This window comes from Mus caroli, chromosome 10, assembly GCF_900094665.2.
Source record: "Mus caroli chromosome 10, CAROLI_EIJ_v1.1, whole genome shotgun sequence".
Lineage (NCBI taxonomy): Eukaryota > Metazoa > Chordata > Mammalia > Rodentia > Muridae > Mus > Mus caroli.
The window spans coordinates 114,172,681-114,196,533 of record NC_034579.1 but is presented as its reverse complement, the minus strand read 5'-3'; the positions used below and the strand labels follow the sequence as shown (position 1 = coordinate 114,196,533).

The window sequence follows — 23,853 nt, the reverse complement described above, 5'->3', positions numbered from 1 at the left end:
TCCGCAACAAGATCTGGCGCCCTCTTCTGGAATGTCTGAAGACAGCTACAGTGTACTTACATATAATAAATAAATAAATCTTTAAAAAAAAAAAATAAATAAAATAAAAGACAAGTGAAAGCTGGGCGTGGTGGCTCACGCTTTTAATCCCAGCACTCAGGAGGCAGAGGCAGGCGGATTTATGAGTTTGAGGCCAGCCTAGTCTACAGAGTGAGTTCCAGGACAGCCAGGACTACACAGAGAAACCCTGTCTGAAAAAACCAACCAACCAACAAACAAACAAACAAAAAAGACAAGTGAAATAATACCTTCTCAGAAAGAAATGAGTCCAATGTTTGAGGAGGCAAAGATGGCAGTGTGCCCCAGCGATCTCAGCTGATGCCCTGCCCATCGGCTCCACAGCTCAGCTGCAGTGGTGCCAGTGCCTTTGCCCTTGAGAGAAGGACATAAACTGACCAGGGCTACCATAGGAAAGAAACATCTTTATAGATCACTGTGTGCCCCTTTTGCTACTCGTTATTTACTGTTTTCTATGTTGAAGCCAGTTTGTTTCTTGTCTCATTTTTCCCCCAAGTAAAGAAAATGTAAAACAAGAGCTGGGTAAGGTGGTACTCAGCTTTAACCCCAGAGGCAGAGGCAGGAGGATCTTTGTGAGTTCAAGGTCAGCCTGGTCTACAAATGAGTTCCAAGACAGCCAGAGTTGTTGACTCAAAAACAACAACAAAGAAATGTAAAACTGGTAAAAGATGGACGTCTGTCAGATCTGTCTGTCACAAAAGTAGGTCAGGAGGTCCTGGCCTCAAGACTGTGTTCTAATCACCCAATAGTTATCAAAGACAGCACACTTCTGTGGGCCATAATTGTTACTAAAACTCCTTGTGGTTGAAACCTAAGATTGTTACACACTTGTGCCTGAGGAGTGTGAGTGTGAGTGTTTGTACGGAGGGAGGAATCTGTTTCTCAGAATAGAAGGACTTCAAGCCAACTCGTACAGAAAGTTGGGTTTGAATTTGATTGTGTCCTGTCCATGAGTTTGAGACGCGTATGCAAACGGAGGCCTACATTGTGATGCCCTTTGTTTTGTACCTATTGCTGAAGTGGGTGGGATGAATCATCTCCGAGAGAACGGCATAGTGCACCGAGATATCAAGCCAGGCAACATCATGCGCGTCATAGGGGAGGACGGCCAGTCTGTATACAAACTCACGGATTTCGGCGCCGCTCGAGAGCTGGAGGACGATGAGCAGTTTGTGTCTCTGTACGGCACAGAAGAGTACCTGGTAAGCCACATGCTATGGCTGGTTTCATTTTAATAACCTGAGAGGCACATTATACGTGGAGTTGCTGGTCACAAGCCTATAAGGCATTACATAATTTTTATGATGGAGGTTCTGTTTTCTGATCCGATGGATATGGTGCATAATAAGGAACTTTGGAATTGATTTCTAACTACACTGTCACTTTCTATTGGGCAGGCTCAGATGTTGTCCCAGTTGTGGTGACTCAGGGCTTTGATCCCAATACTTGAGAGGCAGAAGCAAGAGAATGGGTACAAGTTCAAGGCTAACCAGATCTACATAGATCATTCTGGATCAGCCAGGGCTAAATAGTGAAACTGTCTCAAAACAAATCTACAAAAAAGCCAGCAGTAAAATTTCTTGATTGCTTTACAGTTTATACTAGATCAATGGATTTGTTTTGTTTATTTTTATTTTATGTGCATTGATGTTTTACCTGCCTGCATGTCTATGTAAGTGTCATGAGCCCCTGGAACTCAAGTTTCAGACATTTGTGGACAGCCATGCGGGTGCTGGGAATTCAACCTGGGTCTTTCGGGAGAGCAGCCAGTGGTTATAAGCACTGAGCCGCCTCAGCCCCAGTGCAGTGGGCCTGTCTGCATTAGAAGAAGAGGCACCGAAGACTTTAGAAGCCTCTGGATAGGGAAGGCCCGTTTGGGCTCAGTACAGTGAGGAGAGAATGCTTGGATGGCGTGCAGCAAATTAGGTCATTGCTACAAAGGAGGATGGGGTCTGTCTAGAGTTTATGAGCTTACATTCTTATTACATGTATGTACTGGGGAGATGCTGGTCCTCTGGTGCCCCTGTAAGAGTCAGGACAGCTCCTGGCAGTCACTGCTCTCCTTTCACCATGTAGGTCCCAGAAATTGAACTCAGGGGTCATGAGACTTACTTACTGGCACCTTTACCCACTGAGCTATCTCCCCAGCCCAAATGAGTCTTTTGAGAATGGAAGAGTGAAATTACTAGGAAAACATGATAGGACTTTAACATTGTTGAATAAGTCGTCAGCTCCTGCTATTCTCTTCAGCATCCGGACATGTATGAAAGGGCAGTGCTAAGAAAGGACCATCAGAAGAAGTACGGGGCTACCGTTGATCTGTGGAGTGTTGGAGTGACATTCTACCATGCAGCCACGGGGTCGCTGCCGTTTAGACCCTTCGAGGGGCCTCGGAGGAACAAAGAAGTGATGTAAGCACCTCTGCGCCTGCCCTTAGACGGGGTTTCTGATGTGTGTGTGTGTATCATCTTGTTTATCCAGATGTGTGAGCAGATGAAATTGATGAAAAGTGGCTTTTCTAATACTTTAATTCATGTGTATAAATTGTTTTCCTGCATGTGTGTCCCTGTACCCAGTGCCTGAAGAAGCCAAAAGATTGATTGCCTGAAAGTGAAGTCACAAATGCTTGTGACTGTCATGGTGCTGGGAACTAAACCCAAGTCTGTGCAAGATGAGGCAGTGCTCTTAACTGCTGAGCCATCTCTGCAGCCCCACAGTGTTATACGCATTTATATGCCTCCGTACTGTTGGAGATATGATCAATGCACAAAGTCTTGAATAGTAAACAAAAAAATCAAGGAAAAGATAGACTTGTGGAGTGAAGTTTATTGTGTGATTCATCTGAACACTGTGTGTTAGGGTCGTTGCTGCTGTGACCAAAGGCAGCTTGGGGAGAAAAGGGTTTATTTCATCTACAGCTTGTTCAGGGAAGTCAGGGCAGGAGCTGATGCAGAGGCCATGGAGGAGTGCTGCTTACTGGCTTGCTCCTCCTGACCTGCTCAGCCTGCTTTCTTAACCATTCAGGACCACCTGCCTAGGGCTGACACCACACCAGTGGGCTAGGCCCTCCCTTGTTAGTTCTTAATTAAGACAGTGCCTCACAGGTTTTCCTGTAGTCGTCTTCGGGGAGGCATTTTCTCTACTAAGATCATGTCTAGGTTTGTGTCACGGTGACCAAAACCAGCCAGCACACTGTGCTTCATTTTATTTCAAAAGAAATTGACAGAGCAACTGTGCCCCAGCCTCCTGAGTGTGGAGTTGTGCGCGTACATTTTGAATCACATACCCAGCTTCCCTGGGGCATGTGATTGAAAGTAATCACAACTGTAAAACGGAGCCTTTCTGTCATCTCAGAAAACTGAGGAGAAACACATTTCTCCTTTAACATTATCTGAGGAAGCGGATGAAACAAGGTCCTGTGGTGCATTGGCTTTTGCTAAAGCTTGAACATTTGCATGTGTGCTGGTGAACACAAGGTGTCTGAACATGGACTGATTGCACTAAGATGGTGCAGTGTCAGCCTGAGCTTGCTTTACAGCTGTGCCCTTTTTATTAAACCTCTTCCTTAGCAAGGCCAGGCCCCCTTTGTTTCCTCATTAGATATAAGCTGTACCCTCCAGGCACGCGCTTCTGTTCTCATAGATGCATTTTAAAGCACTGACAACTTACGCTACTCTAGAATGGATGAGAGCGAGTGTGGCTTGTAAGAAAGAAAACGTGACTCACAAGCCACCTGATGACTCTGTGATCGCTCTGCGCATATGTTAGTGGGAGGTCTTTTTTTGTACAGTCACCTCTGTGCAAGGACTGATGGTAGATGTTCATGGTGTGGTGTCATTATCAGTGGCTGGAGGGGGTGCACCCCTCTCCTGTCCAGCCACGTTGCTCAGCGTGTGAGCTCAGTATGCATCCCATCAGCATGGATTAAGGTTCACAGGAGAAGCCTGTAGGGATGAAACTTGTGAAGAATTCTCGCAGCCCAGCAGTGCCATCATTAATCCTCCTCACTTGTGTCTGGGCGGTAGCCCCACGCCTCCGTTTACTCCTCTGTAACTGGATCCTGCAAGGATGAGCACACCTTCCTTTCCGCCTCAGTTTCTTTTTTCTAAAAAACATCTCTTGAGGCAGAAACTACAGCCGCCTGCCTCCATGGAGGAAGCAGCAGAGTGCAGCAGTTGGGTTTCTGGTCGGCTCTCGTTTGCTCAGAGCACTTTGTTTAGCTGATGAACTAAAAATGATGGGACAGAAAGAAACCCTGTCTTGGCTGATGTCAGATACTGCTGACTGGTGCCGAATGCGTTCACGCAGCTACAGGTATTCTTATGGGAAGACACAGTCTGAGACCCCGAGGCCTGAGGTCCTGGCCAGCCTGGCTTCTGCCCATCGGTTCTACACCACACTCTCCAGGGTGGACAGTCGTAGAGCATCTTCCTACCTCTCTGTGTGCTTTTTGTCTATGTGGAGATTTTTCTGGTCCTGCGCTATGTACAGTTTTATCTCCCACTTCTTTAAAAAAAATAAATAATTTGATGGCTCATTTTGCAGTAGCCTTGTGGTCTGCTTGGCTGGATGAGCGGCTTTTATAGTCTAGACAGACTCAGGCATAACGGTTTTTATGTTTGCCCCATTTTTTCACATGGAAAAATAATTTTGTTGTGAACATCAGGCATATTGGGCTCTCAAATGAAAACCAACTGGCATATAGATAGTATTCGCACACTACTGTCCTACCTCAGTCAGGCAGAACACCGATTGTCTCATGGATGCCGCAGCCATCGGTCACAGAGGGCTCTAGTCGATGATTGCAGGTGCAAGTGAGGGGAACTTGCAGCCTGTCAATAGGCCGTGCCGTAATGACCTGCCGTACCTTATTCTGCTGTTGTTCCTCCTAAGGTATAAAATAATCACTGGGAAGCCGTCTGGTGCAATATCTGGAGTACAGAAAGCAGAAAACGGACCGATTGACTGGAGTGGAGACATGCCTCTCTCTTGTAGTCTTTCTCAGTAAGTGCAGTGTACCTAACTCGTGACCTTTGGCACCTTGTGGTTAAACTTTTTGTATCCTAAAAATCATAAACATGCAAATATCTAAACATTTCCAGGGCTGGCTTTGTTTGTTGTTTCTGTCAGTTTTGGTTTTTTGAGGCAAGGTCTTGCTGTGTAGCCCAGGCTAGCCTTGGACTCAGTATGTAACCGAGACTGATAATTCTCCTGGCTCTGCCCGCCATGTGCTGGGGTGACAGGCATGGGCGTCACTGCTGACTTTCTAGTGTAGCTTTATTTTGATTAAGTTGAACCATGGGATAGTGTGCACTGGTGTGACGTAAACACGCTGAGGACACAGGGCATGTTGTGTTCAGATTGCTCTTCCCAGTGGAGGAATCGACTTTCATCCTGATGTTTGTACTGATGGACCACAAATAGTGCTATAATAGGAGTAAGATTTTAAAAATTGGATTTAGAAAAAATAAGCATTACCAAGTTTAATATTCTCCTTTTAAAAAAAAATTTGTTTTATTCAAAGAATACAAAATAAGCATTTCTAGGCCCAGCACACTGGCTCGAATTTTTAATCCCATGGGAGGCAGAAGTAGGAGGATCTCTCTGAGTACAAGACCAGAACTCTAAGAATTATATTGCCAGATAATCACAAAGAATTGATTAATAGCAAATTAAAAGTAGCAGGGCATGGTGGTAACACACCTGTAATCTCAACACTCAGGAAGCAGAAGCAGATGGAGCACTACAAATTCAAGGCTGGCCTGTGGTACGCAGTTCTAGGATAGCCAGAGTTCCATAGAGACCCTGACTCAAAAACAAACTAAAAAGCCAGGTGGTAGTTCATGCCTGTAACCCCATTATTTGGGAGACAGAGGCAGGAAGATCACCATGGGTTTAAGGCCAGCCTGGGCTACCTAATGGGTTTCAGGATAGCCTAAAGAACAGAATGAGACCCTGTCTCAATCTCCCTCCTACCCTCCCCCAAGGGAAGAAAAAAGTAATGGCAACACGACCCTAAGTTTTCTTTTTTAGAAAATATTTTCTGAAGTAAACTCATGTTGTGTAAGTGGATTTGCCACAAGAAGTGTGCGTGTGGAGAGCAGGACTTTACGGCTACAGTGCTTTGTTGATTGTGTTATATTTGAATTAGGAAGTGTTACCCTTGGGGACCTTGGGAACCTGGTAGAGTATAACAGGCTTGGGCAGGGGCCTGTGCTAGTTAACTACTGTATTATTGAGGCAGGGGTTGCACGGTGAGCTGCAGACACGGCTGAGTTCTAGAAACATCTTCTACCACTGCTTTTAGCATAGAAATCTTTCATCAAAATTACTAGATTTCAATGGTGCTTTCTGTGATTTTTGTCTGTGTTAAGTAGTAAAATTTTAAGTCAAGTGAGCAGTGAAAACTACTGATCAGAATGTAGTGACGGAGAAAGAAAAGAGCGAGTGAGCCGTCCTCTGTCCTGTGTGCCACTCACGGCTGGATAGCCAGCCACAGGGAGGGGCCCAGCCTTCTGGGAAGTTGGCATCGGAAATGCTGCGGAGTCATGATACCATAAACAGAAAATTCCACACATCTCCACATGTGCAGCCAGAATGTGGGCTCTCTGAAAAGACTGAAATCCTTCAAGCCATGTGTATTATGAATATGTGAAACAAATTATGCATTTGGACCTGGATCCAATCACCTGATAATTTCATAGGTACAAATACCCCAAAATCTTTGAAAGAATCTAAAGCTCAAAGATAAAGGATAGCCGGGCGTGGTGGCGCACGCCTTTGATCCCAGCACTTGGGAGGCAGAGGCAGGCGGATTTCTGAGTTCGAGGCCAGTCTGGTCTATAAAGTGAGTTCCAGGACAGCCAGGGCTACAGAGAAACCCTGTCTCGAAAAACCAAAAAAAAAAAAAAAAAAAAAAAAAAAAAAAAAAAAAAAAAAAAAAAAAAAAAAAAAAAAGATAAAGGATATGCAGTCTATAAAAATAATAGCAATTTGTCTTAGTGTTTTATTGCTGTGAAGAGCTGCCATGACCAAGGCAACTCTTACAAAAGAAAGCATTTGGTGTTGTGGGCTTGCCTAGAGTTACAGGGAGAGAAAGAGAAAATAAAGCAACACCTTCTAACCCTCTCATAATGCCGTCCACGGTGACCAAGTCTTCAGATCGCTGAGCCTGCGGGGTCGTTCCTATTCCCACCACCGCACGAGTCCTTTGATTTGTGTTTTCTTTGTAGATGTGGCTTTGTCACACAATGATATTCTCTCTTCAGTAATTTTTTAAATACTATTTTAGGGGTCTTCAGGCACTGCTTACCCCAGTTCTTGCAAACATACTTGAAGCTGATCAGGAGAAGTGCTGGGGTTTTGACCAGTTCTTTGCAGAGACTAGTGATGTGCTTCACCGAATGGTAATCCATGTCTTCTCGCTACAACACATGACGGCGCTTAAGATTTACATTCATAGCTATAACACGTAAGTGGCTCTGCGTTCTTGTCCTGTCCGTGATTGTATAGTGTAGTAATCTATGCTTGCATCTCCTAAACATCTCCTAAACCAGGAAAACAAGTAGATAAGCATGCCTTACCTTCACAAATAGCGTGTCTCATTAGTAAAACTAAGTTCAGGTACTCAGTAAAGCCCTGATCCTTATTGGAAATAAAAAGGATTAATTTTCTTAAATGCTTAAGTTACTTTGTACTGAAACTGCAAGTTTGAGGGAGCTGACTCTATGACTTATTTCAGTGCCGTGTATTGATAAAAATGACCTGTTTTACTGAAGGGATGGCCTAAGTTGTAAATATAATAGAGTTCTAAATCTAGTTTAGTCTTATTTGTATAGTTAGCATAAAACACCTTAGGGATATTAAAGAAATATTCACTATTTATTTTGCATAAATGAAAACATACCATGGGATTTTCTTAGCTCTCATGTCATAAGGCTGAGTATGACTAAAGGTGCATCTGCAGGTAAATCCAGGGGAAGGGTTTGAGGATTGTATCAAAGTAAATATATTTAGTGGTGACAGCTTACTATGTGGCAAGGTGCTATCCCTGAGGGAAACGGGGTGGAGGGGCCAGGCACCTGCCAGCATTATCTCTTACAACTGCACAATGCAGTTAGTAAGTAACCCTAAGTTCAAAGACAGCCTGGTCTACATAGAGAGTTCCAGGCTGGCCAGAACACTATATAGTGAGAGTTGGTCTCAAAACAACACCCCCCAGGCAGTGGTAGTGAATGCTTTTAATCCCAGCACTTCGGAGGCAGAGGCAGGCGGATTTCTAAGTTCGAGGCCAGCCTGGTCTACAGAGTGAGTTCCAGGACAGCCAGGGCTACACAGAGAAACCCTGTCTCAAAAAAAAAAAAAGAAAAGAAAAGAAAACAACGAGAGAGACAGAGAGAGAGAGAGAGAGGAAGAATCAGATTCATTCTTTGTACCTTAGTCTGTTTGACAGAATTTAAATAACAGTTTTGATGTCTCATAAAATTGATGGACAGAAGAAGGCTTGAGTTGGCTCAGGAGCTCTAAGAAGAGCCCAGGTGTGCTTCTCAGTACACATGGCGGCGGCTCACCACCTAGAACTGAACCCTCTGGCCTCCAGTGGTGTATCAGACAGGCATATGGTGCACAGACACACATGTAGGCAAAACAGCCACACACGTACAAGAAAAATACATTCTTAAAAAAGTTGTTTTGTTTTGAAATTCATAAGGAGGGGTTTGAGGCATAGCTAGCTGTGAGGAGAGTCTTCTTAGCATGCAGGAGACCCTGACTACAACCACGAATACCAAAAACCGGACAGAAGTGAAAATTAAGATAGTTTAGAGAAGATATTTAGATATTAGTAATCTAGTAATTAGATCCAGTACAAGAGAAACAGAATATAAGTCCAGCAATTCTAACATAACATTAGATTATTTTCGTCACATTTTGGGTCTTTATAGCCGAGTCAGCTGCTGCCATTGTTACATGCTGGACATCCACTTGAGCTGAAATTAGCCATCCAAGCCTGAACCAGTGAAAAAGCAGCTTGAGTAGAGCCACATCTCATCAGTGGCTTTCTTTGCTTCTGAGCATCTATTCAAGGGGAGTTTACCTTTTCTTCTAAAAGTTAATTTTGAGAAGACTCTAATTTCTTAGTGTATTTTTAAGACAGTCTGGTAGTCGTGCTTCAAGCCCCTTTCTTGGCTCTTTGTATGTTTAAACCACTTGGTCTTCAACATAAAGATGGGCTTGGGTTATATGGATTCCCATGCTGGCACATTTTGGTGTCCTTATTAACAAGGTGCTGTGAGAACTGTTCTTAGAATCACTTCCAGGTGAGCGGTGCTGGCTAACTCCACCCTGCACTCTGTCATCCCTTCTTGACATCCCTCACAGTGCTGCTGTGTTCCATGAACTGGTCTATAAACAAACCAAGATTGTTTCCTCAAATCAAGAACTTATCTACGAAGGACGACGCTTAGTCCTAGAACTTGGAAGACTAGCCCAGCATTTTCCTAAAACCACAGAGGAAAATCCTATCTTTGTCACGAGCCGGGAACAACTCAATTCCGTAGGACTGAGATATGAAAAAAGTAAGCTGTCTTTTTGTCACATTTTAAATGATCATGAAAAAGCAAATGTCTATCATTGTAAAACTGATGTTTTCTATAAAGCTGACATTGATTTGAATGTAAAGCTTTCTAAAATGTTGAAATTACATAAGATAGTTTATAAAGATTATAAAATTGAAAAGCCTCATAATCTTCTTCAATTTTACTTCAGTATTTTGTTTTGTGAAGTGATGGTTTGTGTTTTACTGTAACTTCTTTTAGTGTTTTGATAACTCCCAAAATAGTATTCCCATCATAACTTTCAGCCAATATTTATTCTAACCAGTATGCATAGAACATTCTGCCATTCTTATAACAGAGTTAAGAAAAAAGTAGATCTGTGTCTTTGAAATTATTTGAAATTTGTTTAACCAGAGTTTTACAACCATTTGAGACTTCAATATTAAAGTTGGATTGAAAGACAAGTATGGATTAGACAAGTATGGATTTCATCATATTAAATATATTTAGAAAGTTGTCCCTGGCTCCTACATTGTGCTATAGCATGTGTGCACGTGAACACTTAACGACTGCTTAGGGAGTGAGCTGACATGAGGGGTGTGTGTGTGTAGGTGTGGGGTGTGTGTGTGTGTGTGTGTGTGGGTGTATGTAGGTGTATACCGAATGGCAGAAGGCCAGAGGAGGGCTTAGCTTTGTCCTCTCTGCCTGTCCCCTTGAGACAGGGTCTCTCACATACCTAGACTTGTCGTTTTTCAGCTATTCAGGCTAGCCAGCAGACTGTGGGGATCCACCAGTTTCCTCCCATCAGTGCAAGGATTAGAGAGAGAGAGAGAGAGAGAGAGAGAGAGAGAGAGAGCGCAAGCACACCTCTGCAACCTGCAGTGATGAGTCTGAGCTCGAGCCTCACAACTGCACATCAAGTGTTCTGGCCCAGCCACCCAGCGTCTCCCTAGCCTTCTCTTCTCTAAAGCTATGGAGAGGACCCTAGAGAACTGCCTCACACTTGTGATTTAGACAGTCTCCGTGCCATGTAAAGAATTCAGTCATTTATCCCGGCATTCTTAATTCTAATTCTAAGTCTTGTACTTGACATTTCAGTTTCCCTCCCTAAGATACACCCGCGCTATGATCTGGACGGGGACGCCAGCATGGCCAAGGTTAGTGCTTTGATGAGTTAGCAGAGGCGCAGAAATCAATGTGCTGTGTCTCTGGTGTGACTTAGGAAAACGCTGTTTTCAAGTATTACCCATTCCAAGTTGTTTCACATTCTAGTTTCCTTTACTGAACTCAGTAAGAAGAAATGCTCTTCATTGAGACATGCTAATAGCTGAAATGTTTATTATAGCTACATCTGTCTAGCTGTCAGACATTGGGAGTTTATTTTCCTGGTGAGAATGTAAAAAAAGCCTGCAGTGTTTTACGTTTCTCTTACCTTGTCCTAACTTTGTCTCTCACTAGGCAGTGACGGGGGTCGTGTGCTACGCCTGCAGAACTGCCAGTACCCTGCTGCTCTATCAAGAATTGATGCGCAAGGGGGTGCGGTGGCTGATGTAAGTAACAGACCTGATTCGGTAAGCCAGGGTCCAGCCCCGCACCCCTCCACTGCTGCAGGCGGGCAGACCCCGGCTTGACTTGGTTGCATTATTTTTGTTGACTTCCTACAGTTACCTAGAGACACTCAGGACAGACTGTCTGAATTGTAAACCCGTACGCTCTGTGAAGCGTGCAGTCCTCTTAGACCTTGACAGGTGCTTGGAAGACCTGTTCAGTGACATAATCTAAGATAGTCAGTTCTCTAGGGATTAGGCCCAGTCTTCCTCCACTTCCTACCTTTGCACACACACTCCTTTTTGACAGAACTATTGAGCTATAATCCATAACTACCTAATTCACCCATTTAAAATGTACAGTGTGGCACAGGTGACAGCAACCAGCCCTACTGAGATCAGACCATTCTGTCACCTCACACGTCCTGTGCCCAATGGCTTCCACTCCCACGCCTGCAGCCCTTCCATCACTAATGCCCCTTGTCTGCATAGATGTGGATATTCTTTCAGACATCCATGGACCTGGAAGCATTCCTACAAGAATCTACTCACCTTGACCAGCAGTCTAAATTTTGTTGCTGTTCATTTAATATAGTTATTCTAAAACAGGTTGATCTAATGAAATATTCTACTCCTGAAAATTACCTTAAGAAATACAAGCATTAGGTTGGAGATACAGCTTAGATGGTAAAGTGCTCGCAAGGATGAAGATTTGAGTTTCATCCTTGGAACCCGTCCTTTTTTTTTTTAACAAGGGAAGTGGGGGCATAATGGCATAGGCTTATAATCCCACCACTGAGAAAGAAGAGACATATGGGTCACTCAGCCTTTCTGGCCAGCCAGCCTAATTTGCAAGGTCTCAGAGAAAGACCCGTCTGAAAACCAAGAGGTGGTAGTACTAGAGGAAAGACACTGGTGGTTAACTCCTGGCCTCTGTTCCCCAGTCCCCCTCTTGCCTCCCCCTCTTCTCCTCTTACCTCCTCCCTTCCTCTCTCTTCCCTCCTTCTCCCTCCTTCCCCCGCCCCCCTCAGTCTTTCCTTCAAGAGCTGTGCTGTGGCTGTGCACATCATTTATTGATTGTGTGTCCTGCAGACATGCAGTGTGACCTTGATGCCAGAAGGCACCAGGGCATGCTTTCCTGGGCTCAGAGCCCTGCTGTTGCTGTGACAGCCCACATATGCTTACACTTGTTCATTCTCACACAGATGTGTGCACTCTCAGGTCATTTCTATTCCTGGCTCTTGGTTTTGAGTTGCTGGCTTCCCATGTAGCCCAGCTTGGTCTCAAGTTCATGATCTTCCTGCCTCTACCTCCTAGGTGGTAAGACTACAGGCATTTTGTTATGTCGGCTGGTCTTACTATCTTGGGTTTCTTTCCTGTGACTAGTGTTGTGTCAAACAAAGCACACAGCCTTGTGCCTGTAACAGCTTTCATGTGGTCATAGGCTGTTGCAGAAAGCTCTGTGCTTGGGGGTAGCTTAGTGCTAGGCTAGCGCTTGGTGTGTGTCTAGAAGAATTAAATATGCCGGTACAGATGGTAGCTGCTTTTCCTCTTTTCCTCTCGCTGCTCAGTGGGTTCAGCGGTTCTTTTTATTTATTTATGTATATATTTATCTATCTATTTATCTATTTATTTATTATGGTTTAAGTTTTAAAAACCTTCTTCCTCATGTAGCCCACTGTGTCAGGTTTTCTTTTAAAGGACCCCTTGGTGTGTCAGGCTTCATTCCTCACATGTGATGTCCTCTTCATCTTTTATTTTTTATCTCTCTAAAAGTAATTCATAGGCTGTGGAAAAAAAAAAAAAACAGACTTTGGGTCTTTTTTGCTGATGTTGAAGTTGAAGGCTTTTCATACAGGTTCACTGTGTTGTCCTCTTTCAGAGATCACATGCGCCATAAATAGCAAAATTAACTTAATGACATAAATGTCACATGACTATTGTAAGTTATAGGTCAGTGCTTGATCCTTACTGTAATTTTAATGCCTTGGGTTTCTAAACTATAACCTAATTACTAGTGGTAGTCTGTGAAGTGTAAATGCCCCAGATATGGAAGAGTCACCCGTTTTTTTTTCTTCTATTAAGCCCACTGCAAGGGTAACAAGCTGGCTAGCGTACTGCCTGGCACAAATAATGCTATCAATGATACCTTAAAAATGTGACTTGGCATTTAACATTTATGATGTATTTAAAATAGAATTTCCTTATAATCAGTGGCCGCCCTTAAGCAGCCCGTGGACTAAGGGCCTCGTTGTTTTCCAGTGAACTGGTTAAGGATGACTACAAAGAGACCGTCCACAAGAAGACGGAGGTAGTGATCACCCTGGATTTCTGCATCAGGAACATTGAGAAGACTGTGAAAGTGTGAGTGGCAGCAAGTGCCCTGTCTGTCGGGACCTCTGTGAATGCTCAGCTGAGTTTCTGTTCTGACTGCCTTTAGCGTGCGGAGCGCATTCTTGGGGCAGCCCTGGCTCACAAGGGACAATAGCAGGTCTCTCATAAGGAGTTACTCTGTCATCTAGTTGGCATTTCCCCACCTTTTCTGTGTGATGAGGCAGTGGAGGTGGGACCGCCTCTTGTCTGCTGGGAGACAGAGCTGAACAGGCAAGAGAACATAAGAAGCGGCCTCTGGAACAGCGGTCTGGGGTAGTTTTGGAATATCAAGAACGTCTTTTGGGACAGTAAGATGTGTGAGTGGGTGAGGATGCTTACTGCACAAGCTTGGGGACCTGGTGCTGGCTCCAGGAAAATAGCATCACCACAGCCTGCTCTGACCTCAGCCCCGTGCATGGTGCATGCACACACAACAACGTTAATAAGTAAAAAAAAAAGTTACAGAATTTTCACAGTGACCTTTAATTTATTCTTATGATTCTTGTCTCTAAATGTATTTTGCAACAATGAATCCACTATTTATTCTGCAGGGAAATACAGTAAATGTAGTCAGTATGTATAACTGACATATACACTTATAATGATGTGCATACATTCTGAAAGCTGTATTTTCACCATTCTCCTGGCAGAGTGGGATTTGAAATTACCTTGCCCTGTGTATTTTATCCTAATCTGCCTGTGTGGAGTGGATGTCCAGCTGTGCTGATCTCAGTACACACCTCCCCAGCCTCCTGGTAGACTTTCAGACAATGCCACCGTATGTGTGCTGGCTAAACCCTCCTGCTCCTTGGCAGGTCATCCTGGGAGTAAGATCACTAGCAGACTATGGAGTGGGTGCATATGCAGTGTGGATCCGTAGGGCAGGGGCAGCTTCGAGGAGTGATGGCGTGTGACTTCATCAGCCTACACCTGCAGCCACCTAAACCAAAAACCCCAGACAGAGGGGAACAGTGTAGGAAGTTCCTTCTTCAGGAAGGCAGTGAAGATCTTAGGCTCTCTCAGCATACAGACCTTGAGTACATTCTTATTAAATGATCATGATGATCAAGTTCACTTCCTAAACTTCGTAAAACCTGCATTTGCTGCCCTCATCCATCTGTTTCCTGGTGATGTCTTTTTCAAACAGGTATGAGAAGTTGATGAGGGTCAACCTGGAAGCCGCAGAGCTGGGTGAGATTTCAGACATACACACCAAGCTGCTGAGAGTGAGTACTGGGGGCTGTGGCAGCTACAGGCCGTGGTCTGCTCCTCTGCTGCTAAGAGCCAGCAGAAACCTGAGCAGTGTCACTAAAGCTCCCTGGAGAAAGAAAGAGTCTCCTTTGCCCTTTGCTAGAGGCTGTTTACATGATTGTAGCTTATTTTATTTTATATATATATATATATATATATATATACACAGTTGGTTATATATAGCATGTATAATTATATCTTATTCTATACACACACGCGCGCACACACGCACACACACACAAGCATACACAGGTGCACTCCCCATTTCAGCCATACAGTTCTTTGTACTATTTCCAAATGCTTTCTGTATTTTCAACACACATGTGCATCTTTTTTTTTTTATTTGCTTTGTCTTTAATCCTTAGTGCTGCTGTGGGTGTTCACCATGTGGTTCTTTACCATGCGCTCAAATGTAGGTGCTTACGCTTGCTTAGAAACAACTGCAAATCCTGAAATAACAGATGTCCTAGAAAGAAAAGGCTTTGGAATCCTCAGGCCATGAATTGTTTCTGTAACTGAAAAGGCAGTAAGGACACAGTGTGCTAAACATAAAATGGGAGTTGTCTGATGGGTCGCTCATTGGAGCAGAAGCGCCCACAGTTATATACTGTGAAAGCTGACTATTACTCCTGGGCTGCCTCTGTTTACCCAGAGACTCCAGATGGGCTGCATAAGGGCCTTTTAAATGACTTACATTATTTTTAAATTATGTGTATATGTGTGTTGCTATGCACGTGTGTGGACAGGTGATCATGCCTTGAATCACCTGCAGCTGGAATTACATTACAGGCAGTTGTGAGCACCTGATTGTGGGTGCTGGGACTTGAACTCTGGTCCTCTGGAAGAGTGGTATATGCTCTTTAACCACTGAGCCATCTCTCCAGCCATCGTGAGGCCTTTATTTGTTCTTTGTAGCATTTAAGGAATTCATAAAATGGACATTAAATTAAAATGTAAAGGAGGGCCCACAAGACAGTGCGGTGAATAAAGGTACTGTTGCCAGCCTGATACCCTGAGTGGATTCCCAGAATCCTCCTGACAAAAGAATACCAACTCCATAAAGTGTCTGACCACCACACATATGCTGTGGCATGTGTATACCCACACACATCCACATAAGGAAGAAAATGGAATTAAAAGGTTTTTTTTAATTAAGGATGTAAGACCTAGGGGTCAGATAGATCGGTTGGTAGGACCTGAGCTCAGTCTCCCGGAACCGGTGCGGTGCGGTGCACATTTGTAATCCCAGCCTAGAGCAGAAGCTCCCTAATGCTGCCAGTGCTTAGCCCATGTGGTGAGTTCTAGCCACATTTCTCAAAATGGCAGGACACAGGAGAGTGACACCCAAGGCTGTCCTCTGCCCTGCTCGTGCTGCACACAAGTAGGGAACTCAGTAGCAGCGCACATCTCTCCTCCTATGTTGCCAATCTCCAGTTGTTCTTTCCGTAGCTTTAGATCTGCAACAGTGGTTTTCCAAAGGATAAGGCATGGGTGAGTAACAGGTTATGGTGTTTAGTGCCTAGGGCTGGCTGGTTGGCAGCACTTATCTGTAGGATGGACAGTGTCAGGATGCATCGCGGGTTATAAGTTGCTTCCCATGAAACTTTCATACGCTTTAAGTGGTATTTAAAACATTGGAAAAAACATTTTAGGTCTAATAATTTAAAAGTCAGAAACAAGGGAGGTAGATTACCTCCTTTGCTTGAGTTAATGCCTAGCATAGAAATTCTAATTTCTAATTTTAAAATAGCACATCACCAGCCCCACCACAAATAAACAAACAAAACCAGTAATAAAGAGGTTTTCTGCATGTCCTGTAGCACTGACAGAGTGGTGCCTGGGCAGCGGGAATGGCTCATGCAGGGGTCCATGGGGGACCCAGCAGAGACCTAGAACAAGCCTTGGAGAACTGTCTCTATTGGGCATTTGGATCTAATCCGTTGTTCTGACCTAACCTAACCCATTGTTGTATTTAGCTTTCCAGTTCTCAGGGAACAATAGAAAGCAGCCTTCAGGACATCAGCAACAGGCTGTCTCCAGGGGGCTTGCTGGCTGACACCTGGGCACATCAAGAAGGCACGCATCCAAGAGACAGGAAGTAGGTGTCGGCCTGCGGGCCATGAGTGCCTGGGACTTGCTCTTTCTTGCATCCATTCCAATCATTTACATGGGTTTTTCTTCCTTACACAGTGTAGAAAAACTGCAAGTCCTGTTGAACTGCATCACAGAGATTTACTATCAGTTCAAAAAAGACAAAGCAGAACGCAGTAAGTGACAGCTCTTCGCTCATCTTCCGTGTCAGCTTAGTGTCGAGCAGGGACATCGCTGTGTGTGCTTTCTGTGCGGCTACACATGGTTGAATGTACTACGTTATTGTCTAGCCAACCTTCTCATGTCTAAAAAATTACGGTCATGAACCCTAAATCTTGTGGTGGTCCAGGCGCACGGGAGTGGTGGCTGCTAGGCCCAAGGACACTGAAGTCAGCAGCTCTGTCACCCGTGTTGCCCAGGCTGCCCTTCGGCTGGTGTTCATCAGTTGGTTGGGTTTGGTTTTTTGAGTCAGGGTTTCTTTGGTAACCCTGGTTGTCCTGGTTGCTCTGTACACCAGACTAATCTTGAACTTAAAGAGATCTACCTGCCTCTGCCTCCAGAGTGCTAGGATTAATTAAAAACAAACAAACAAACAAACAAAAAAACCTAGAGATACAAGCTTTATTAAAAATATCCTGACTTAAGTGTTGAAAATTAATTTTTATTTTTAAATCTTAACTTTATACTGACCAAATGAAAGCATCAGCAGGCCATATGTAGCTAGTAGTTCCCAGACCTGTTATAGCCACTTCAAACCCTTAGGCTTTTTAAATCAGTAATCTCAAAGGAGAAAATATTACATGTGATGTTCAACTCCACACTAACAAAAGTATACTTTTTCTCATTTTCAGGACTAGCTTATAATGAAGAACAGATCCACAAATTTGATAAGTAAGTGCGCAGACTGAGTTAAGATTCTTCCTGCTAAACTTCTTTTGGTATCTTTGCTTCTTTTTAAGTTGAGCTTAATTGGTAACAATGTGATGCAGCCCCTGCCTCCGGGAGGTTTCTGCTCTGGGTGCCCTCTGTCCAGCTCCTGTCCTCTGTTCCCTTGGGTTACTAAGACAGGAGGACGACTTGTCTCCACCTCTGCTGTGCTTACAGGGGGCATCCAATGAGACCCGCACGACCACCTTAGCTAACTCAGCCAATAAGATGGGGGGGAGGGGCTGGAGAGATGGCTCGGTGGTCAGGAGCTGCTCCTCCTCCAGAGGAGCCCAGTCCAGTGCCCAGAGCCCACGGTTCACAACCGCCCACCCGCCCGCCCTTAGCTCCAGCTCTGGCTTCTGAATATTCCAAGCCCACAATAATCACAAAGCCATGAATTTGTACATCTGAAATGTTTGCCATTGGAGGTAGAAATGGTGAGGCTACATTAAATCCTCTGCTTATTTCTTATTTGCAGGCAAAAATTGTATTACCATGCAACAAAAGCAATGAGCCACTTTTCAGAAGAATGTGTTAGAAAGTATGAAGCGTTTAAAGATAAGTCGGAAGAGTGGATGAGGTGCGTGGCTGCGTGGGAGGATGGGCGCTGGTCTGTGCAGCACAGAGTGCCGTGTATTCTGAGGGAGTTTCCAGAGGCTGTTTGTTAATGGACTCTCATTGGTTTTCAGAAAGATGCTTCTCCTTAGGAAGCAGTTGTTATCGCTAACTAATCAGTGTTTCGATATCGAAGAGGAAGTGTCCAAGTATCAAGACTATACTAACGAGGTACATCCCTCCATGGCGTGGGGACAGGCTTTGCCCTGGGAAGGCTGCTTCAGTGCTTCTGAGACATGCTGGACATGTGCCACCCTGTGTGCACAGGCATGACAGGGGATGGCTCTCAGGGGCTCCAAGATAGCGCTCAGGTCGGCAGGCTTGGCAGAAGTGGCCACACTGCTGCGCCATCACCCACTGGACAATTGCAAACACTGATGACTCATCTCTTTATTGTTTATAAGGAAATTGTTTTAAAGAGTGTTGAGACTGGGCGGTGGGGGCGCACGCCTTTAATCCCAGCACTCGGGAGGCAGAGGCAGGCGGATTTCTGAGTTCCAGGACGGCCTGGTCTACAAAGTGAGTTCCAGGACAGCCAGGGCTACACAGAGAAACCCTATCTCAGGAAAAAAAAAACAAAAAAGAGTGTTCATCTCAGTATTTCACATTGGCAGTTTTGAAGGAGGAATTTACAGCTGGGCTGGGGCTGTCGATGAGCCCTAGAGAGCACTGGGAAGTGGGGGTGAGCAAGCCCATGGCCTTCCTGAAGCAGGAAGCTGGTCCTTGGTTGGTAGGTAGTGTCTGCCTTGTCTGGTGACATGCTTGCTTTACATTGTAGTTACAAGAAACTCTGCCTCAGAAAATGCTCGCAGCCTCCGGTGGAGTCAAGCACGCCATGGCCCCGATCTACCCCAGCTCTAACACATTAGTGGAGATGACTCTTGGGTAAGAGGCTTTCTGGGCAGTTAGAACGGTGCCACCTGCTCTCCTTGCTGTCTCTTTTCTGTCTTGCTGTCTACCGTGATGTCTACTATTGCTCCATGGGCCGGTGGATTATAAAATAAAACAGTGTGGGCTGGTGAGATGGCTCAGTGGGTAAGAGCACCCGACTGCTCTTCCAAAGGTCGAGAGTTCAAATCCCAGCAACCACATGGTGGCTAACAACCATCCGTAACGAGATCTGGCGCCCTCTTCTGGAGTGTCTGAAGACAGCTACAGTGTACTTACATATAATAAATAAATAAATCTTTAAAAAAAAAATAAAAAAAAAATAAATAAAACAGTGTGAACACAATTCTAAGGTGTTGACTAAAGCTGCTTGTCTGTCTTTGCTTTATACATCTAGTATGAAGAAGTTAAAGGAGGAGATGGAAGGCGTGGTTAAGGAGCTGGCCGAGAACAATCATATTTTAGAAAGGTGAGTGCTGCGGCCCGGCAGGGATGGAGCTGACTCAGTTCCAGCTGTGCTTGCAGCTCTTTGCCTGTTCAGAAGGTGCAGTAGTGAAAGGCAGGGGGAGCCTTAGCCCTGCGCGTACGTCCCTCTTGGTGCGTTGGGGAACCTGTGAGAACCTGTAGCACTGATTCTATTGTTGGTGTCCAGGTTTTGATGGGGTCTCACTATGTGGTGTAGCCCTGGCTGTCCTGAAGCTCACTCTGTAGACCAGGCTGGCCTTGAGCTCACAGAGACTGCCTGCCTGCCTCTGCCTCCCCAGTGCTGGGATTAAAGGTGCGCTTCAGTCACTGCGAGGAACTTGTCATCTGTTTAATAGAATAGCTTGCTTACTTGACTCCGTGTGCGGACACGCATGACTCTTCGAGTGATTTCTCCAGTTTTGGGCTTCAGAGTCGCCCATCAGACACCAATGCTCTGACTGTTACTAAGCGGTCTACAGAGCCCTCTGTACACCTTTTACTTACAAAAAAGGAAAGCAGCATTACAGCCTAAGGAATGAGCTCGTTTGTCTTCACAGCACAGCACGGTCCAGTGATACACAATTTCCTACTTCCATGCTGAGGAATGGCTGTGAGAAAATGTCTCCATGGTTAAACTAAGAGCAGATACCTGCATTTTCAGTAAAACCTGTGCAGCTCGAGATGTAACCTGAGCCATCCCTCGCAAACAGTGCTCACGGGTGTGTGGCACGGTACTGGTGCTCGGCAGAAGCAGGGATACAGTAGAGTCTGTCATGCAGGGCCGGCTGCCAGAGCACCTTTGCTTTTGTTTTGACTGAAGTCTTGGTTGCTGTGCATTCAGAAGCCTCTGCTGTGCTAATTTTTGTGGCCCCTCTCCCACCCCTCCACACAAATACTCAGTTACAGGAATAAAATATTCTGAATCAGAAATGTTTGAGATGGCAGGATTTTTCCAGATAATGAATGTAGAGGTGAGGCTTCATATATTTTTTACACACATGAGCTGGAAATAATTTTATTTGGTGACTTAGTACGCCTGCACTCTGAGTGCACCTTGTCCGTGAGTCAGTTGTGGACTTTTTGTCTCCTTCTGCTTGTCAGTACATATAGGTGTTAAGTTCTGGGTTATTTCAGGCTTTGAATTCTAAGATTCAGGTTGTGACACAGTGAAAGCCAGGGCTGGTGAGATAGTGTCCTCCCACCCTGTGTGCGCACAGGAGTCCTGCTCTCAGTGCTGAGGTTGGGTGCCTGACGTCCTCCTCCAACAGCACCATGCTGGTCCCGGGTGTCACTTCCCACCTCTTGAAACATCAGTGCTCTCTCTGTGGGCTTGCTTTTTGATTCCCCTTGACTAGTTTGGAGCCTTTGCAGGCCCCTGCTTCCCCTCATCCAGACCTCCTTCCTCCTTGGGGAACAGTGAGATAACCTGCTAGCTTGGTTCTGCAACCACGTGGTATCCTAATGTTTACTGACAGAATTATGCCCCTCTCTTGCTTTAAAATTCTGGCAGCTGTGGTGGTTAATCCCAGCATGGTGGAAGCAGAGATAGGGATCTCTGTGAGTTCAAGGCCAGCCTGATCAGCATAGCAAGTTGTAGGACAGCCAGGGATACATAGAGAAACAAAGTCTCAAGAAAGGAAGGAAAGGGAAGGCAAGAATTCTAAGCTGCTGATACCCAGAAAGTAGTGTCAATCCATCTGGGGCCCTGGTCCTGCCTCTGTAGCAGCATTGCTGCCATCTGCTCCCCAGAGTAACACTCTGCAGAGACCCCATTCTCTCCCCTTTCTGTGCGCACTCTGGGCTCTGTATTTCGGCCTAGAAACCTTAACCCCTCATTAAAACAAAACAAAAAAGCTCCAGGGTTTTTTTGTTTTGTTTTGTTTTTCATGTATTTATTCACTTTATATCCCAATATCTGCCCCCTCCTCTCAGACCCCACTTCTCTTCTCTGAGAAAGGGGAGCCGCTCCCTTTCAGGTATCAACCCTACCCTGTCACATCTCCCACTGAGACCAGACAAGGCAACCCAGCTAGGGGAACATAATCCACAGACAGGCAAGAGCTTTAGAGATAGCCCCCACTCCCATTGTTGGGCGACCTGCATGGAGACCAAGCTGCACATCTGCTCCATGTGTGTGGGGACCTAGGCCAGCCTGTGCATGTTCTCTGGTTGGTGGTTCAGTCTCTGATAGCTTCCAAGGGTCCACGTTAGTTCTTCCTAAAGGGCCTCTATCTTCTTCAGGCCCCTCAATCTTTCCCCTAACTCTCCCATAAGAGTCCCCAAGCTCCATCTAATGTGTGGCTGTGGGTCTCTGCATCTGTTTCCATCAGCTGCTGGGTGGAGCCTCTCAGAGGGCAGTTATGCTTGGCTCCTGTCTGCAAGCATAACAGAATATCATTAATAGTGTCAGGGATTGGTGCTTGCCCGTGAGATGGTCTCTAGTTGGGCCAGTCATTGGTTGGCCATGCCCTCAGTCTCTGCTCATCTTGTAGGCAGGACACATTTTGGGTCAAACGTTTTGTGGGTGAGTTACTGTCCAGATGTAAGGTTGATGAACATCTTTTCCCAATCTGTAGGCTGCCATTTTGTCCTGTCAGTTTCATGAGGTTCCATTTGTATTAATTGTAGATCTTAGTGCCTGACCTATGAGTGTTCTGTTCAGAAAGTTGTCTCTGTACCAGTGAGTTCAAGGTTACTACTTTCTCTTCTGTTAATGTACCCAGTTTTATGTTGAGGTCTTTGATCTACTTGGACAAAACTTGAGTTTTGTGCAGGGTGATATATATGGGTATATTTGTGTTATTCTACAAGCAGACACCCAGCTAGACCAGCACCATTTATTGAAGATGCTTTCTTTTTTCTGTTATATGGTTTTGGCTTCTTTGTCAAAAATCAGGTGTCCATAAGTGTGTGGGTTCATTTCTGGGTCTGTGATCCAATTCCATTGACCAACCTGTCTGTCTCTGTACCAATACCATGCAGTTTTTATTGCTATTGCTCTGTAGTACAGCTGAGGTCAGGGATGGTGAGACCTGGGTTTTGGCTATCCTGGTTTTTTGTTCTTCCATATGAAGTTGAGAATTGCTCTTTCCATGTATGTGAAGTTTTGTGTTGGAATTTTGACGGGGATTGTGTTGAATCTGTACATTGCTTTTGTTAAGGTGGCCATTTTAACTATGTTAATTCTACCAATTCATGAGCACAGGAGATCTTTGCATCTTCGGCTAACTTCAATTTCTTTCTTCAGAGATTGGAAGTTTTTGTCATACAGGTCTTTCACTATTTCACTAAAGCAAAACAAAACAAGCTCCAGGTCTTACAAAACTTTTTAAATTACTTTAAACAGTTTTTTCATTCCTTCCCATTCTCTCCTAAAAATGTTCCCAGGTCAGGGAGATAGCGTTTGCCACAGCCTGACAATCTCCATGGTGGAAAGAGGCCTAATGCTCACAGTTGTCCTCTGCCTCACACAGTGCCATGGTGCAGAGGTCAGGAAAGGGATTGGATTCCTTGGAACTGGAGTTTTTAAGCTTGGGAACAATTATGTTTCATATAATAACACCACTTTTCTGTAAGAAATAGAGCAAATCACGGTTGTTTAAATTCTTTTAAAATAACTATTCCATGGCCAGCAAGGCAGTGCAGCAGATAAAGGCTCTTGCTGTGCAAGCCTAGTGACCTGACTTCATATTAAAGGTACATGGAGGGGACCGACTCCACAAAGCAGTCTTCTGACCTCTAGCTATGTGCTGGAGGAGGAGGAGTGGGAGGAGCAGGAGGAGCAGGAGGAGGAGCGGGAGGAGCGGGAGGGGCAGGAGGAGCAGGAGGGGCAGGAGGAGCAGGTGGGGCAGGAGGAGCAGGAGGAGCAGAGGAACAGGAGGAGCAGGAGGAGGAGCAGGAGGGGCAGGAGGAGCAGGAAGAGGAGGAGGAGGAGCAGGAGGAGGAGCAGGAGGAGGAGCAGGAGGGGCAGGAGGAGGAGGAGCAGGAGGAGGAGGAGCAGGAGCAGGAGGGGCAGGAGGAGGAGGAGGAGCAGGAGGAGGAGTAGGAGCAGGAGGGGCAGGAGG

General features: G+C 45.2%; 1 protein-coding gene across 1 annotated transcript in view; it reads left to right on the top strand.

The window, feature by feature from the left end:
* The window catches only part of Tbk1 (TANK binding kinase 1), a 36,412-nt gene that overhangs the window by 11,467 nt on the left and 1,092 nt on the right, over positions 1-23,853 (top strand). The window contains exons 5-20 of the mRNA XM_021174318.1: positions 1,099-1,280; positions 2,329-2,489; positions 4,972-5,082; positions 7,370-7,549; positions 9,457-9,653; positions 10,731-10,789; positions 11,091-11,182; positions 13,442-13,543; positions 14,700-14,778; positions 16,780-16,901; positions 16,994-17,070; positions 17,746-17,785; positions 18,300-18,401; positions 18,511-18,607; positions 19,215-19,321; positions 19,722-19,793. Of these exons, the coding sequence (XP_021029977.1) occupies positions 1,099-1,280; positions 2,329-2,489; positions 4,972-5,082; positions 7,370-7,549; positions 9,457-9,653; positions 10,731-10,789; positions 11,091-11,182; positions 13,442-13,543; positions 14,700-14,778; positions 16,780-16,901; positions 16,994-17,070; positions 17,746-17,785; positions 18,300-18,401; positions 18,511-18,607; positions 19,215-19,321; positions 19,722-19,793 (1,780 nt within the window). The remainder of the gene's footprint in view (positions 1-1,098; positions 1,281-2,328; positions 2,490-4,971; positions 5,083-7,369; positions 7,550-9,456; positions 9,654-10,730; positions 10,790-11,090; positions 11,183-13,441; positions 13,544-14,699; positions 14,779-16,779; positions 16,902-16,993; positions 17,071-17,745; positions 17,786-18,299; positions 18,402-18,510; positions 18,608-19,214; positions 19,322-19,721; positions 19,794-23,853) is intronic.